This window comes from Antechinus flavipes, chromosome 2 (genome assembly GCF_016432865.1).
Source record: "Antechinus flavipes isolate AdamAnt ecotype Samford, QLD, Australia chromosome 2, AdamAnt_v2, whole genome shotgun sequence".
Taxonomy (NCBI): Eukaryota; Metazoa; Chordata; class Mammalia; order Dasyuromorphia; family Dasyuridae; genus Antechinus; species Antechinus flavipes.
The window spans coordinates 318,198,957-318,214,686 of NC_067399.1; the positions used below are offsets into that span (position 1 = coordinate 318,198,957).

General features: G+C 33.0%; 1 protein-coding gene across 2 annotated transcripts in view; it reads left to right on the forward strand.

The window, feature by feature from the left end:
- The first annotated feature begins 1,346 nt into the window (after positions 1 to 1,346).
- MLH3 (mutL homolog 3) overlaps positions 1,347 to 15,730 on the forward strand; it is a 45,253-nt gene continuing 30,869 nt past the window's right edge. Inside the window, exon 1 of one of the 2 annotated variants that reach the window (XM_051977580.1) lies at positions 1,347 to 4,658. In XM_051977580.1, coding sequence (XP_051833540.1) covers positions 1,382 to 4,658 — 3,277 coding nt within the window. In that variant the 5' untranslated portion in view covers positions 1,347 to 1,381. The remainder of the gene's footprint in view (positions 4,659 to 15,730) is intronic. The other variant, XM_051977579.1, reaches the window with a different exon arrangement.

The following is a 15,730-nucleotide window of genomic DNA, read 5'->3' on the forward strand; positions in this document are numbered from 1 at the left end:
CCTTCGTTTCCGTGGAGGGGTATTTGGGAGGAGTTTCGAGGAAGGGCGGAGTTAAGTAAAAGTGGTTTGTGACTGGCCCCAGCCCCTCAGATCACGCTCCAGAGGGCGTGGTCTCCCTGAGGGGCGTCATCTTTCCGGATAGTGGCGGCAGTTGTAAGAACTTTTTCGAGTAAGCGGAACAAGGATTTAAGGAGTGGGTTTAATATTTCTTAGTTAAGAAAGAACATGTTTTCCTTTTTTCTTTCCTGGGACTTTGGACTCTCCCAGTGGAAAGGAATATCTTCTTAGTAAAGGCTCCTATAAGTAATTGTGGATTTGTATGTAATTAAAGTGCACAGTAGAGCCCATTCTCGAGGTGATGTCATCTTTAAGGCTCAGCAACCCCAGAAGCCACAGTGCTGATGTTAAGTCACCTTTTTTCCCCTGTACTTTGTGTGGGGAGCTCAATCCCTGTTCTTAAGTCAACAGTTATCTTAAAATGGAGCATATAAGATAAAAAGAACCAGACTAGCTCTTAAAGGTGAGCTTTTAATTTTAAAGATGAGGAAACTGAGACCTTAGCTACTGAAGTGAGATGAACTGAATTAAGATTTAACAAAGTCACAACTTAGTAGCAGAACTGGGATGATACTTTAAGTTTTTACAAACACAGAGCCTAGAATATATAAATATTATGGGAGTGGTAATGATGACTCTTACTCTCCCATATAATCATAATAATATCTAGCATTTATAGAGTGCTTGCTACTTGCATAATTGTGCTAAGTTATTATTTAATTTGATCCTCAGAACAACCCTGGAAAGGAGATGTTGTCATCATTTTACAGATGAGGAAATGGAGTCAAACAGGCTAAGTGACTTGCTCAGGGTCTCACAGCTAGTAAGTGTCTGACAGATTTGAACTCATCTCTTCCAAACAGTAAGCCTACTACACTACCTGTCTGTCACATCATTCAATATGATGTTTTAAAAAATATCTTTGTTCTCCTTATTTATTCAGCTATTGTGAAATAACTAGAATTTTCTATTTCTCTATTGTAGTTCACTTTTGGGTTTGAATACTAATGTCCACTTTGTAGCTTGTACGACTTAGAAAGGGGAGAAATGTGTCATGAGAGTTATTATCTTGGACTATTATTAAACAGAAGTTCTTCCAAGATGCAGTATTATATGTTGTCTATTAGCAGTAGAAGAGAATGATATTTGTTTTAAATAATATTCACAATGATTTTTGACAAAACAGAGGTAATTACATACCAGATAATTTGTAGATACAAGCTAAAAAGTTTTAAAATCTTAAGAGCCTTAATTTTCTTTGTTTTTGTAGGGAAATATTTCTGATAAGAAGATACCGTAGCTCTTAACTAGTTTTTTACCTGCCATGATCAAGTGTTTATCAGAGGAAGTACAAGTGAAACTCCGTTCTGGTGTGGCTGTCAGCTCTATTAGCCAATGTGTTGAAGAACTTGCCCTCAATAGCATTGACGCTGAAGCAAAATGTGTGGCTGTGAGAGTAAACATGGAAACTTTCAAAGTTCAGGTTATAGACAATGGATCTGGGATGGAAAGGGATGATGTAGAGAGGGTGGGAAAACAGTATTTCACCAGCAAGTGCAAATCTGTACAAGACCTAGAGAACCCAAAGTTTTATGGTTTCAGAGGGGAAGCAGTATCAAGTATAGTAAATATGGCCAGTGCTGTAGAAATTGCATCCAAAACAAATAGGACAGTGGAAACTTTTGTGAAACTGTTTCAGAATGGGAAAGCCCTGGAAGCCTGTGAAGCTGAGTTGACCAGGCCAAGTTCAGGGACAACAGTCACTGTTTTTAACCTATTTTACCAGTTACCAGTGAGGAGGAAATGCATGGATCCAAGACTGGAGTTTGAAAAGGTTAGACAAAGGATTGAAGCACTCTCACTCATGCACCCATCCATATCCTTCTCCTTGAGAAATGATATTTCTGGTTCTATGGTTCTTCAGCTTCCCAAAACCAAAGATACATGCTCTCGATTTTGTCAGATTCATGGCTTGAGTAAGTCGCAAAAGTTAAGAGAAATCAATTTTAAACATAAAGAATTTGAACTAAATGGGTATATCAGTTGTGAAGCACATTATAATAAAAATTTGCAGTTTTTGTTTGTGAACAAAAGACTGGTTTTAAGGACAAGATTGCATAAACTCATTGACTTTTTATTAAGGAAAGAAAGTATTATTTGTAGACCAAGGGGTGGCCCTGCAAGTAAGCAAATAACTTCAAGCCCTCCTCGGCATCGGTCAAACCCAGAACTTCATGGCATCTATGTAATCAATGTCAAATGCCAATTTTGTGAATACGATGTATGCCTAGATCCAGCAAAAACTCTAATTGAATTTAGGAACTGGGATACTGTCTTGGTTTGTATTCAGGAAGGGATAAAATCTTTTTTAAAACAAGAACAATTATTTATAGAATTGTCAGGTGATGACATTAAAGAATTTAATGAAGACAGTGACTTGACCTTATTCAGTGCTATTCTTCAGCCTGCAATCTCTGATGAAAAATGTGTCCAAAACAATTTTCAAGAGGCATATGAAAATATGGATTCATATGAAATATTTAATACAAAATCTAAAACTGTGAAAAGAAAAGCTGTTGTGGAAGATATTTCTTTGAAGACTTTTAGGACTGAAGAAGACATCAAACACATAAAAGACTGCCACGTGGTGACCAATAGTGACCCAAATGAAATGTGCATTAATGATATGATAGAGTTATCTGTACCTTGTCAAGATAGCGCCTACTCAAAACCAAATGTCTTAATACAACAGGAAGCCAAAATCACAGATTCTGAAAAAAATAATACTAAAAATATTTGTTTAGAACCTGAATGTTCAGCAAATCACCATGGAGCCAGTTCAGAAGTGTTAAAGAGTTCTTTTCATATTCCACATCACCTTGAGGCCAATGGAGAAAATCCATGTCTACAAAAGGAAAAAACCAATGATAATGGAATAGTTGTCGACAGTGTTTGTGAGGGACAACAGAGACTTAAAGATATCCCTGAAATGGCGTGCGAACATCCACCTTTTGGGGGAATACTATTGGAGACATGTGATACACTTAAAGAAGATGAAGGAACAAAGAGAGAATCTGATTATAATAGAGGAAAAACAGTTTTCAGTTATGGAAAAGTTCAGTTATGCTCCACTGGCTTTATAACTCATGTGATGCAAACTCAACAATCAAAAACATCTGAAATGGACTTTACCTTAAAAAATAATTTTCAACCTGGGCCTATTAGTGCCAGGGAAATATTTGGAAACAAAACCCAAAGTTCAGTTGAGACCCCAAACATAGACTTAAATACTAATTTAGGTGAAGAATCTGCTAAATCAGTAAAACAGAATTTTTGCTTAACAAATATAAAAGCTGGGCCAAAAAGCAAAACCATAGGAATCTGTAAAAATGAGGCATTTTTTCTTAAGAAAAGCAGTAAGCAATCACATACAAGTAACTTGTTGTCTAATGCTTCCTTAACTTTTCCTTGGAATGCACACACTTCAAATATTAGGAAGAATACAGAAAAGCTGACTGGTTCTAAACCCTTTCCTCATAAGAAACTAAACTTGTTTTCACAACCAGTGTCTTTAGAAAAGTTTAAGAGACAATATAAGAAGGTTGAGAGTCCTATGCCCACAAGAATTCATAATATTAGTAATGATTTTGAACTAATTACCAGTAATGGTTCCCAAGTTGAACCTGATATTTCTCAGAAAGGAAATAGCCACTTAGACCATTTCAATATTTGTGAAATTCCACCCATAAATAATAATGAATCCAATGTAAATAATCAACCAGATAATCACATCCCTTCAGAACAATTTCAAATTTCTAAGAAAAAAGAGATATTGGAGCAACAGAATGTCAGTTTGACAGAAAATCCTATGACACTTACTGACTATTCTCAGTTTAACAGAAAACCTTTAAATGTTAATAAACCATTAGGATCATTAGCATCTAAACTATCCAGAATGAAAGGTCACAACAAAGAAACTGTAATTATTGAAAGTATAGAACATTCTAATGACCCTGGCCCATTCAGCCCCAGTATGAAAGACAATAGTTTGTGTAGTGTGTTAGCCCAGGATTCTCATGAGTTATCTCATAACATACATAAAATAACAGAAGATATCCTCTTTCCAGATTCAGACACTGCTGTGCAAGATAATACCTGTAACAAAAATACAAATTCAGCTTTTACAAATCAATCATTACTAATTAGTACAACAGAGGATTATCCAATGAGATATAATGTTCCTTTGATGTTATCCAGAAACACATCTTTTGAAGTCTGTGAAGTCCCAAATAACCCCCTTTTATCTTCAGAACAGCAGTTGGAAACAGCCAACCCTTCCAGCACAGCTTTAATAAGTCATGTAGACATTTCAACAAATGATCATTTTCAGAAAGAGAATACTGCAACAAGAATTTCTAAGGATGAAGAGTCTATGGCACGGTCCTTTGATTGGCAAGCACATTTTGATGTGTCTTTGGGTAGAATGGTCTATGTCAACAAAATTACTGGACTAAGCACATTCAGTGCTCCCCAGGAGGAAAATATGGCCAGTTGTACAAAAGACCTGACAACCATGGCTGTCAATGTTAGCTTCAGAGATGGTAAGTAGGAAGTTTCTTTTCAAAGCTAATATATTATAAATACTAAATGCTTTGCAAGGAAATACAGTGTTTGAATTATAAAGTAACTACTCTTTGCATGAGTAAAAGTAATATCTTGCAGATTATAATAAATCTTCATTTGGAGAAAAGTGTAATTGTAATGAATAACAGTTCACATCTAAATGATGTTTTAAGGCTTGCAACGTTCTTAATATGTGTTATTTTATTTGGTCCTCACTTGTGAGGTTAGTGCTATTGTTATTCCCATTTTACAGATGAGGAAATTAAGGCTCAGTGATTTACCCAGGATCACACAACTGGTAAGTGCCTACACTAATTAGATAGCTATTCTAATTTTATGTCCTATAATTTCTGAAAATTCTCTTGGTCAGAAACATTTAAATTAGAACTACTGTCAAATTCTGATTGATGTAGCTCACATACCAGGGACATTATAAATATTTATATTACAACAGAAGTGATGTAAACATAAGAACTCTCTTGATTCCTATCAAACCAGGGATTAGCTCCAGTGCCCTTGTAGTGCCACTAATGGCATTATTTTAAAAATATTATGTATGTTTATTTTGTTAATTATTTCCCATTACATGGAAAATATTTTAACATTTTTCAAAATTTTGAGTTCCAGATTCTCTCTCTTCTGATTCTTCCTTCCTTGAAAAGGCAAGCAATTTGATATTGATTATGCATATGCAGTTAGGCAAAACATTTCCATATTAACCATGTTGCAAAAGAAAGCAAACAAAATAAAACAAAAATAAAATTTACATTTGCTTTTTTTTTGGGGGGGTGGGGTGGGGGGTAGAGGGGAGGGCTAAGCTTTTGGAGTTAAGTAACTTGCCCAGAGTCACATAAGTACAAAGTGTTAAATATCTGAGGATGGATTTGAACTCAGGTCCTCCTGAATCCAGGGCCAATGCTTTATCCACTGCACCATTTACTGTCTCAAAAATAAAATGTTAAAAAGTATAATTCAATATACATTCAGAATTCATTAGTTTTTTTTTCTCTGAAAATGGGTAGCATTTTTCATTATGAGTCCTTCAACATTGAATTGGATCATTATATTGATCAGAGTACCTAAATCTTTTACAATTGATTTTCCTTGCAATATTGATTTTATGGTTGGTGTACAATGTTATGGTTCTGTTCTTACATTTGGTATAACTTCTTATAAGTCTTCCCAAGTTTTTTTGAAACCATTTTGTTCATTATTTCTTATGGCATAATAGTATTCCATCAGAATCACATACCACAATTTGTTCAGCCATTCCCCTGTTGATGGAGGGAATTTTTGATTTCCAAGCTTTTCAGGAGAGAGGGAGGGAAAATAATTCGGTAGACATAAGGGTGAAAGCATAAAAAAATTAGGGGAGCATGGAAAAATGTACCTGTCAAATCTGTGGATAAGGGGAAAGTTTGTGAGAAAAAGAACTGCAGGTACTATAAAAATACTTGGTAGTCAAATCCAGGGATTATATGAACACAATTACAAAACACTTTTCACATAAATGCAGACAGATCTAAACAGTTGGAGAAATATTAATTGCTCCTGGGTAAACTAAGCCATTATAATAAAAATAACAGTTCTGTCTGAGTTAGCTATACTTACTAAAGTCAATGAATTATTTTGTAGATTAAAAAAAATGTAACAACTCATCTGGAAGAACAAAAGGTGAAGAATGTTAAAGGAAATCAATGAAAAAAATGTTAAGGATGGCAGAGTCTAGCAGTTTCAGATTTCAAATTATGTTAGAAAATGGAAATTATCCTCTCCATCATTTATCATTTTCCTTTTCTGTCACATTATATTCTCCAATCTGATAGGCACAAGGTGTCAAGAGTTATTTTAAATTGCATTTCTCTAATCAATGGTGATCTAGAGTTTTTTTTTTTTTTTTTTTTTTTTTATGTGTCTGTTAATAGCTTTGGGAAAGCTAGGTGGCAGAGCAGAGTACTGAGTCTGGATTCAGGAAGACCTGAGTTCAAATTTGTCTTCAGATACTTACTACCTGTGTGTTCCTGGGCAAATCACTTTACCCTGTTAACTTCGGTTGTTTATCTGTAAAATGAGCTGAATAAGGAAGTGGGAAACCACTTTAGTATCTTTTCCCAAGAAGATCCCAAATGGGATCATGAAGAGTTGGACAGGACCAAAAAGATTGAACAACAACAACATTGATAGCTTTGATGTTTTCTTAAAATTACTTGGATATGTCCTATAATTATTTATTAATTGTGAAATGGCTCTTATTTTTATATTTGACTCATTTCCCTATGGATTTGAGAAATGAGGTCTTTCTCACATAAACTTACTATTAAAATTTTTTCCCAGTTTCCTTTCTTCTAATTTTGACTACGTTAGTTTTGTTGGTATAAAAGCTTTTAAATTTCATATAATTAAAATGATCTATTTTCTTATAATTTTTAATAGAATTTTTCTTCCTATCTTTTCCTGCTGGATTTTGTTAATAGTACATAAAAATGCTAATGATTTATATGGACTTATTTTATGTCCAGCAACTTTGTAGAAGTTGTTAATTACTTCAAATAACTAAAAATTTTATTATATCATCATATCATCTTCAAAAAGTGAAAGTTTTGTTTCCTTATTACTTATTTTTATACTTTTAATTTCTTTTTTCTAATTGTTAGCATTTTTAGTACAATATTGAACAATAATAGTGATAATAACCTTATTTTTGCTTCTTATTTTATTGGGAAAATTTCAGGTTTATCTCCATTACAGACAATGCTTGGTTTAGGTAGATACTACTTATCATTTTAAGAAAGGCTCCTTTAATTCCTGTCCTTTTTAGTGTTTTTTATAGCAATGGCTGTTGTATTTTGTCAAAGGCTTTTTTTGGGGAGGAATCTATGATAAAATCCTACAATTTATATTGTTTTTATTATTGATATGGCCAATTATGCTGATAATTTTCCCAATATTGAACTAACATTGCAGTACTAGTAGGAATTTTATCTGGTCATAATATATGATCTTTGTTATATATTGTTATACTCTACTAGTATTCTCTTAAAATTTTTTGCATCAGTATTCATTAAAGAAGTATTTCTATAGATTTATTTCTCTGTTTTTGCTCTCCCTAAGTTTTAAAACCACACTTATGTCATAAAATTTAGTAGGACTTCCTTTTTTCCTATTTTTTAAAAATAGTTATATATTATTGGGATTAATTGTTCCTTAAATGTTTGAAAGAATTACTTGTAAATTCATCTGGTGCTGGGGATTTTTTCTTAGCTTATTGGTGGTTTATTCAATTTCTTTTTCTTAAAAAGGATTATTTAAGTATTTTATTTCTTCTGCTAATCTGGACAGTTTATATTTTTGTAAAGATTCATCCATTTCACTCAGATTGTTAAATTTATTGGCATATAATTGGGCAAAATAACTCAATAATTGCTTTGATTTCATTTTCATTAGTGGTGAAGTCACCTTTTTCATTATTGATATTGGTAAATTTGATGTTTTTTTTTTAAATTAAATTAACCAATGGTTTAGCTGTTTTACCATAAATCAGCTCCTAGTTTTATTAGTCTGATTTTTTTAAACTCTCAATTTTATTAATCTCTCCTTTGATTTTTAGTATTTCTATATTCTATTCTATATTCTAAATTCTATTTAATTGAAATTTTTAAATTTGTTTTTGTCTATTTCTTTATGGGTTTTTTTTAAAGTTGCATTTGCTCTTTCTCTCTTTTAGTGATTATGCATTTAAAGATATAAATTTTCTCCTTAATTACCTGCTTAGGCTACATCCCAGAATTTCAGAATATTGTCATATTTTTGTCATTCTCTTTAATGAAATAATTGTTTTTATGATGTGTTCTTTGATCCTCCTATTCTTTAGGATTAGATTATTTAGTTTCCTATTGAATTTTAATCTATATTATCATAGCCCTTGATTACATTTAGTTTTATTGCATTATGGCCTGAAAAAAAGAGATGCATTTAATATTTCTGGTTTTCTATATTTGGTTATAATATATGGTTGGTTGTAATGTATGATTATTTTTTTGTGAAGGTACATGTATTCCTTTCTATTTCATTCATTTTTATTTAAAGGGCTATCATAGCTAACTTTGCTAAGATTTTTTCATCTCTTTATCTTTTTATTTCTTTTATGGTTAGCTCTGAGATATGAAATATGGTTATCTACTTTTGAGAAGGGACAGTTGAGGTACCACACTTAAATAATTTTACTGTCTATTTATTCCTATAATTCATTTAACTTTTCCTTTAAGAATTTTGGGTGCTATGTCATTGTTTCATTGTTTATGATTTCTTTTATCAGAATGTAGTTTCCCTTCTTATGCCTTTTAATTAAGACTACTTTTGCTTTTGCTTTGTCTGAGATCATGATGGCTACTCCTGCCTTTTTTATTTTAGTTGAAGAGTATAGATTCTGCTCCACTCTGTGTGTGCCTCCCCAATTCAAATGTCTTTCTTATAAACAACATATTATTAGATTCTGTCTTCTAATCCATTCTGCTATATACTATGGTGAGTTCAACTGATTCACATTAATAGTTATGATTACTAACTGCATTTCCTTCTATCATATCTTCTGTTTATCCTTCTTTCTCTCTTTCTATGCTGTTTCTCCTCTAAAGTCTGGTTTATTCTGATCATTGCTTTATCTGTCCTCCCTTTTATCACACATATGATAAACCATGTGTTCTAAATGGGTTGAATTGCAAAATTTTGTTCAAAAGTATCACCCTGACAAAGCTTCAGCAAGATAAAATGTGGACTTGTTTAATGAACAATGTCTTACTTCAGAAATATTTTGAAACATAAGCAGAAGCAACTTTCTTTTGATAGGTTTTTAGTAAAACTTCCTAGATCTGAGTCTCCAGCAGGGTTTTAGTGGTGTTAAGAGACAGAACCCTTGTGCAAGCGCCTGGTGTTTTCTAACCTCTCTCCTCCTCCTTTACCTTGCCACTATCCCACCATCCTCTCAGTTCAAGTAAAGTATAAGTGGAGTTAAATTGGCAATTTATAAATTGATGGGGATGTTTTTTGATTTGAAACCTTAAAACTAGACAATCATAATAGATAAAATTTAATTTCAACAAAATTTTGTAATTCAGGCCATTTACAATACATTTCTTTTAGTAATAGGGGTTTCCTCCCTTGCCTCTACCTCACCTGAAGAAAGTTCCTTAGTCATTATCAGTTGCTGTTCCCTCTTTAGTTCCTGCAGCTCCTCTGTGCTGAGCTCTTCTCTGTGTTCCTCCACTAACTCTTCAGTATCTTCATCATTGACCTTTAAGCCCTTGGACTTGCCCAGAGACACAGTCTCCTCCACTGTTAGGCTAGGTTCAGCCTCAAAGCCTTAACAGTCCCTCAGAATTATACCTTTTGGCCACAGCTTCCTCCAGGCAGAGTTCATGGTCTTGTAAGAGACTACATGCCAGGCTTTACCTATCAGAAAGACACAGTGAGGATGTTGAAATGGCTCTTCCAGAACTCTCTTAGAGACAACTTGGTATGCAAGGTCACCTCAAAGCACCTCTGGAAGAGGGCCTTGGTATACAGTTTTTCAAAGTTGGAGAAGATCTGCTGATCTGTGGAATGAAGCAGAAGAGTTGTTGGAGGCAAGAACTTCATAGTTATAAATGTAAACTCCTCCAGCAAGTGGTCCTCTAAGCCTGAATGGTGAATAGGAGTATTATCCTTTATTAACAAAGCCCTCGGAGGCAGTTCTTTTTCCTGCAAATATTTTATTACACTGGGGTCAAACACTTTATTCATCTATTTGATGAACTGTCTGGTTACTCAGACTTTGCTATTGGCCTTCCCCATTATATTTAATTTGTTTTTTATGGATTTTTTTTTCCTTGAAAACTTCAATGGACTAGTAGAGGGTTAAGTTTTAAAGCTAGTATTCCCACAAAATAATAGTTAGCTGTCCTTCATTAGCTTATGTCCTGGCAATGCTATCTCTTCTTGAGTTATGTGGGTTCCATTAGATATTTTCTTCCAAAATTTACCATATCTTAGAAGATACATGTGTCATCTTTCCATATAGAAAAAGAGTCTAACCTTATTCAGTTCCTTATGATTTCTCTTTTAAATTTATCTTTTTGTGCTTTTTTTGACTCAAGAGAAGTCAGATTTTCTCTTTAGCTCTGGTTTTTTCATCAGGAATCCTTTAAAGTCCTCTATTTCATTAAATAGACAATTTCTCCTTTAAAGGATTATACTCAGTTTTGCTAGTTATTCTTGCTTATGTTGTTAGTTCTTTTGCCCTCTGGAATACCATATTCCAAGTTCTCCACTCTTTTAATGTGGGAGTGGCTAAATCTGATGTGATCCTGATTGTAGCTTTATGACAATTGAATGGTTTTTTATGGCTGCTTGAAGTATTGTCTTTGATCTGAAAGCGCTGGGATTTGACAATAATCTTCCTGAGAGTTTTCATTTTGGGAGCTCCTTCAGGCACTTGTCAATGGATTCTTTCCATTTTTGTTTTACCTTCTGATTCTGGGTTTTTGGGGTTTATTTTTCTTGATAATTTCTTGAAATGTAATATCTAGGCTCTTTCTTAGATTATGACTTTCAGGTAGGCCAATAATTATTAAATTATTTCTCTTTGATCTATTTTCCAAGTCAGTTATTTTCTCTATGAGATATTTCATGTTTTCTTCTATTTTTTTTTTTTATTCTTTCGACTTTGTTTTATTGTTTCCTGATTTCTTATGGTGATATTAGCTTCCTCTTGCCCAAATCTAATTTTTAAAGGATTATTTTCTTTGGTATGTCTTTTTTTCCATTCAGCCAATTCCGCTTTTTAAAAGTTCTTTTTTTTCCAGTGAATTTTGGTATCTTTTTTTTTTTCCCTATTTGATCAATTCTGTTTTCAAGGTATTATTTTCTTCAGAATTTTTTTTTTTTGCCTCTTTTACTAAGCCATTAGTTATCTTTTCATAATTTTCTTTTTTTGCTTTCATTTCTTTCTTTTTTACAACTGAATTTTAATTTTATTTCTATAGATTATACATATACACTCATTTTTTTACATATTTTCATATGAGTCATATTAGGAGAAAAAAATCAGAATAAGAGGGAAAAATCACAAGAAAAAAAAAACAGAAGAAAGAAAAAAAAGGTAAAAATGATATGCTTCCAAATGCATGCAGTTTCCATAGTTCTCCCTCTGGATGTGGATGGAATTTTCCATACAAAATTTATTGGAATTGCCTCAGATCACTGAATTCCTGAGAAAAGCCAAGTATATTAGAATTGATCTTCACACAATCTTGCTGTTATTGTGTATAATGTATTCCTGGTTCTGTTTGTTTCACTCATTATCTGTTCATGTAAATCTTTCTAGGCTTTTCTAAAATTAGCCTGTTTATCATTTGTTATAGAATCTTATTTCATTACCTTCATATACCACAACTTATTTATCCATTCCCCAACTGATGGGCATCTATTCATTTTGCAATTTTTTGCCACCACAAAAAGAGTTGTGACAAACATTTTTGCATATGTGGATTTCCCCCTTCTCTTTTATGATTTCCTTGGAATACAGACCCAGTAATGGCACTGCTGCATCAAATGATATGCAGTTTTAGAGCACTTTGAGAATAGTTCTTTGCTCTCCAGAACGGTCAGATTAGTTCAAAACTCCACCAACAGTACATCATTGTCCTAGTTTTACATCATTCCCTTCAACATTTATCATTATCTTATTCTGACATCTTAACCAATCTTATAGAAGTGAGGTAGTACCTCAGAGTTGTCTTCATTTGCATTTCTCTAATCAATAGTGATTTAGAACATTTTTATATGGTTATAAATGGCTTTAATTTTTTCACCTAAAATTATTTCTAGTCATATCCTTTGACCATTTATCAATTGGGTAATGACTTGTATTCTTATAAATTTGAATCAGTTCTCTATATAAATGAGAGCTTTTTCAGAAATGCTGCCTATAAAAATTGTTTCCCACATTTCTTCTTCCCTTCTAAACTTGGCTGTATTGGTTTTGTTTCTGAAAAAAACTTTTTAATTTAATGTAATCAAAAATACCCATTTTGTATTTCATAATGTTCTCTATTTCTTGTTTGATCATAAATTCTTTCTTTCTTCACAGTTCGGACACATAAAACCATCCCTTGCTCTCCTAATTTACTTATAGTATTCCCCTTTGTATCTAAATCATGTACTCATTTTGACCTTATTTTGATATAGAGTGTGAGATATAGGGTTTTTGGCTAGTTTTTGACATACTATTTTCCAGAGTTTCCAGAAATTTTTGCCAAATAGTGAGTTCTTATCCCACAAGCTGGAGTCTTTGTTTTAAGTACCAGATGATTTATAATAGAGTTTTAGGTTTTGTAATGGACCAGAACTCTGGGGAAGTATACTTAAGGTTCAGTATGATTGATTTAGTTCTACAACAAGGTAGAATGGATATTGGATAATATCCAATTGGAATTGATAAGAATTGGTGATTAATAGTTCTCTAGTTCAGTACATATTCTTAGTACTTAATATAGTTCTACAAGATTGACACCTATTCTACAAGATTTACACCTATGATAATGTAATTATAATAGAGTATATAACAGCCAACAAGAACTGGACAAGAGACATTCACTCCATCTCCCACCACTGTGGTGGCTGGCCTGTCCTCCTTCATTTCTCCACTGAAACCAAGTCCCATCTGAAGACCCTCCAGAAAGCTAGCTGAGCCCTAAGTAAAGGAGAATGACTGTGATTTTGCAGCAATATTCACTAAGGAGGTTGGTCTATAATTTTCTTTCTCTGTTTTGGCTCTTCCTGGTTTGGGTATTTAGCACCATATTTGTATCATAAAAGGAATTCAGCAGGACTCCTTCTTTGCTATTTTTTCAAATAGTTTATATAGTATTGGAATGAATTGTTCTTCATATGTTTGGTAGAATTCACTTATAAATCCATCTGGCCCTGGAGATTTTTTCCTTTGGGAATTCATTAATTCTTTGTTCAATTTCTTTTTCTAAAATGGGGTTAAGTATTTTGTCTTCTATTGATCTGAGCAATTTGTATTTTTGTAAATATTTGTCCATTTAAATTGGATTATCAGATTTCTTTGTATACAGTTGGATAAAAAAACTAATTATTGCTTTAATTTCTTCTTCATTGGTGGTAGGCAAGTGGGATTAATATGATAAAGAAAACAAGTTTTACTATGTTTTTACATAGTATGGGGAAGTTGTTAGTTTAGTTTATCCTTTTCATTTTTGATGCTGGTAATTTGATTTTCTTCTTTTTTCTAATCAAATTAACCAAAGGATTATCTAATTTGTTAATTTTTTTTTCCCTGAGGCAATTGGGATTAATTGACTTGCCCAGGGTCACACAGCTAGGAAATGTTAAATGTCTGGGGTCAGATTTGAACTTAGGTCCTCTGTCTTAAGGACTGGTGCTCAATCACTGCATTACCTAACTGCCTCTTGTTAATTTTTTTCATAAAATTAACTTTTAGTTTTATTTCAATAATTTTCTTACTTTCAATTTTATTAATCTCTCCTTTGATTTTCAGAATTTCTACTTCGGTATTTAATTGGGAGGTTTTAATTTGTTCTTTTTCTAGTTTTTTTTAGTTGCATGCCCAATTCATTGATCTCTTTATGAATTATATTTATTTAAGATATAACATTTCCTCTAAGAAATGCTTTGGCTGCATCCTATTAGTTTTGGCAAGTTGTCTCATTATTGTCATTCTCTTGGATGAACTTATTGATTGTTCTTATGATTTGTTGTTTGACTCATTCATTTCTTAGAATTAGATTATTTAATTTCCAATTAAGTTTTAATAGATCTTTACCTGGCTCTTTATTGGATATAATTTTTATTATATCATTATTCGAAAAGAAAGCATTTACTATTTCTGCCTTTATGCTTTTAATTGTGAGATTTTTTGGTCACTTTCTGTGTAGGTGACATGTACCCCTGAGAAAAAGGTATATTCCTTTCTATCTTCATTCAGTTTTTTCTAGAAGTCTGTCATATCTAAATTTTATAAGATTGTGTTCCAGCCTTTTATCTTTACTTTGTTTATATCTCTGTTTCTTGTAAACAACATATTGTAGGATTTTGGTTTTTAATCCAATCTGCTATCCACTTCTGTTTTATGGGAAAGTTCATCTCATTCACATTCACAGTTATGAACACCAGCTGTGTATATCCCTCCATCCTATTTTTCTCTCCTATATATACTTTTTTCCCTTCTCTTTTCACGGTGCTCCTGCTCACCAATGTTTTGTTTCTGATCAACCCCTCCCTCAATCTGTTCTCCTTTCTATCACCCTTCCTCCTTTTTCTTACCCCTTTCTCCTGCTGTTTTTGTCCTCCCTTCTGTCCTTCCCCTCCCTTTTCTTTCCCCCTTTCTTCTCCTACTTCCCTATAGGGTAAGATAAATTTCTACTGCTCTGCTTTACTACTGTTTTATTGAGTAAGAACAGAGGATTTCTTTCAATTGCTGATCCATGGTGATTAAGACCCTCCTACTGACTTTTTCAGGCATTAGCTGAGCTAGGCTATGCACTCCTTTCTTTGTAGGACCTTTCTTCAGGTTCTTCCTACCTATGTTGAGCTGGAAAATTGTCTCATTCCATCTCTTCGTAGGCTCTTTTGTTCCACACTCTTTTCAGAATCTTGGTTTCATGTTATTTTCTAGAGAAACTAAGAATGGTCAAGGAGCTTCCTGGCTTCACTCCACCACTTTGACTCTGCTCCCTACTTTCATTTCTTTATAATTTTTCCTCTACCACTCTTATTTTATTTTTAAAATACTTTTCAAGGTCTTCCAGAAATTCTTTTTGGACTTATGTGCAATGTTTTTTTCTTTGTAACTTGTAACTGTCTTCTCAGTTTGTATCTTGGTCTTTCCTATCACCATAGTAGTTTTTTATGATCGGATTCTTGTTTGCTTATTTTTTTTTCATCTTATTTCTTGATTTAGAACTTTATATTAATGTTGTACTCTATTCCTGGTGTGGGGTGAGGGAAGGATAGGACGGTTTGTCCTAAG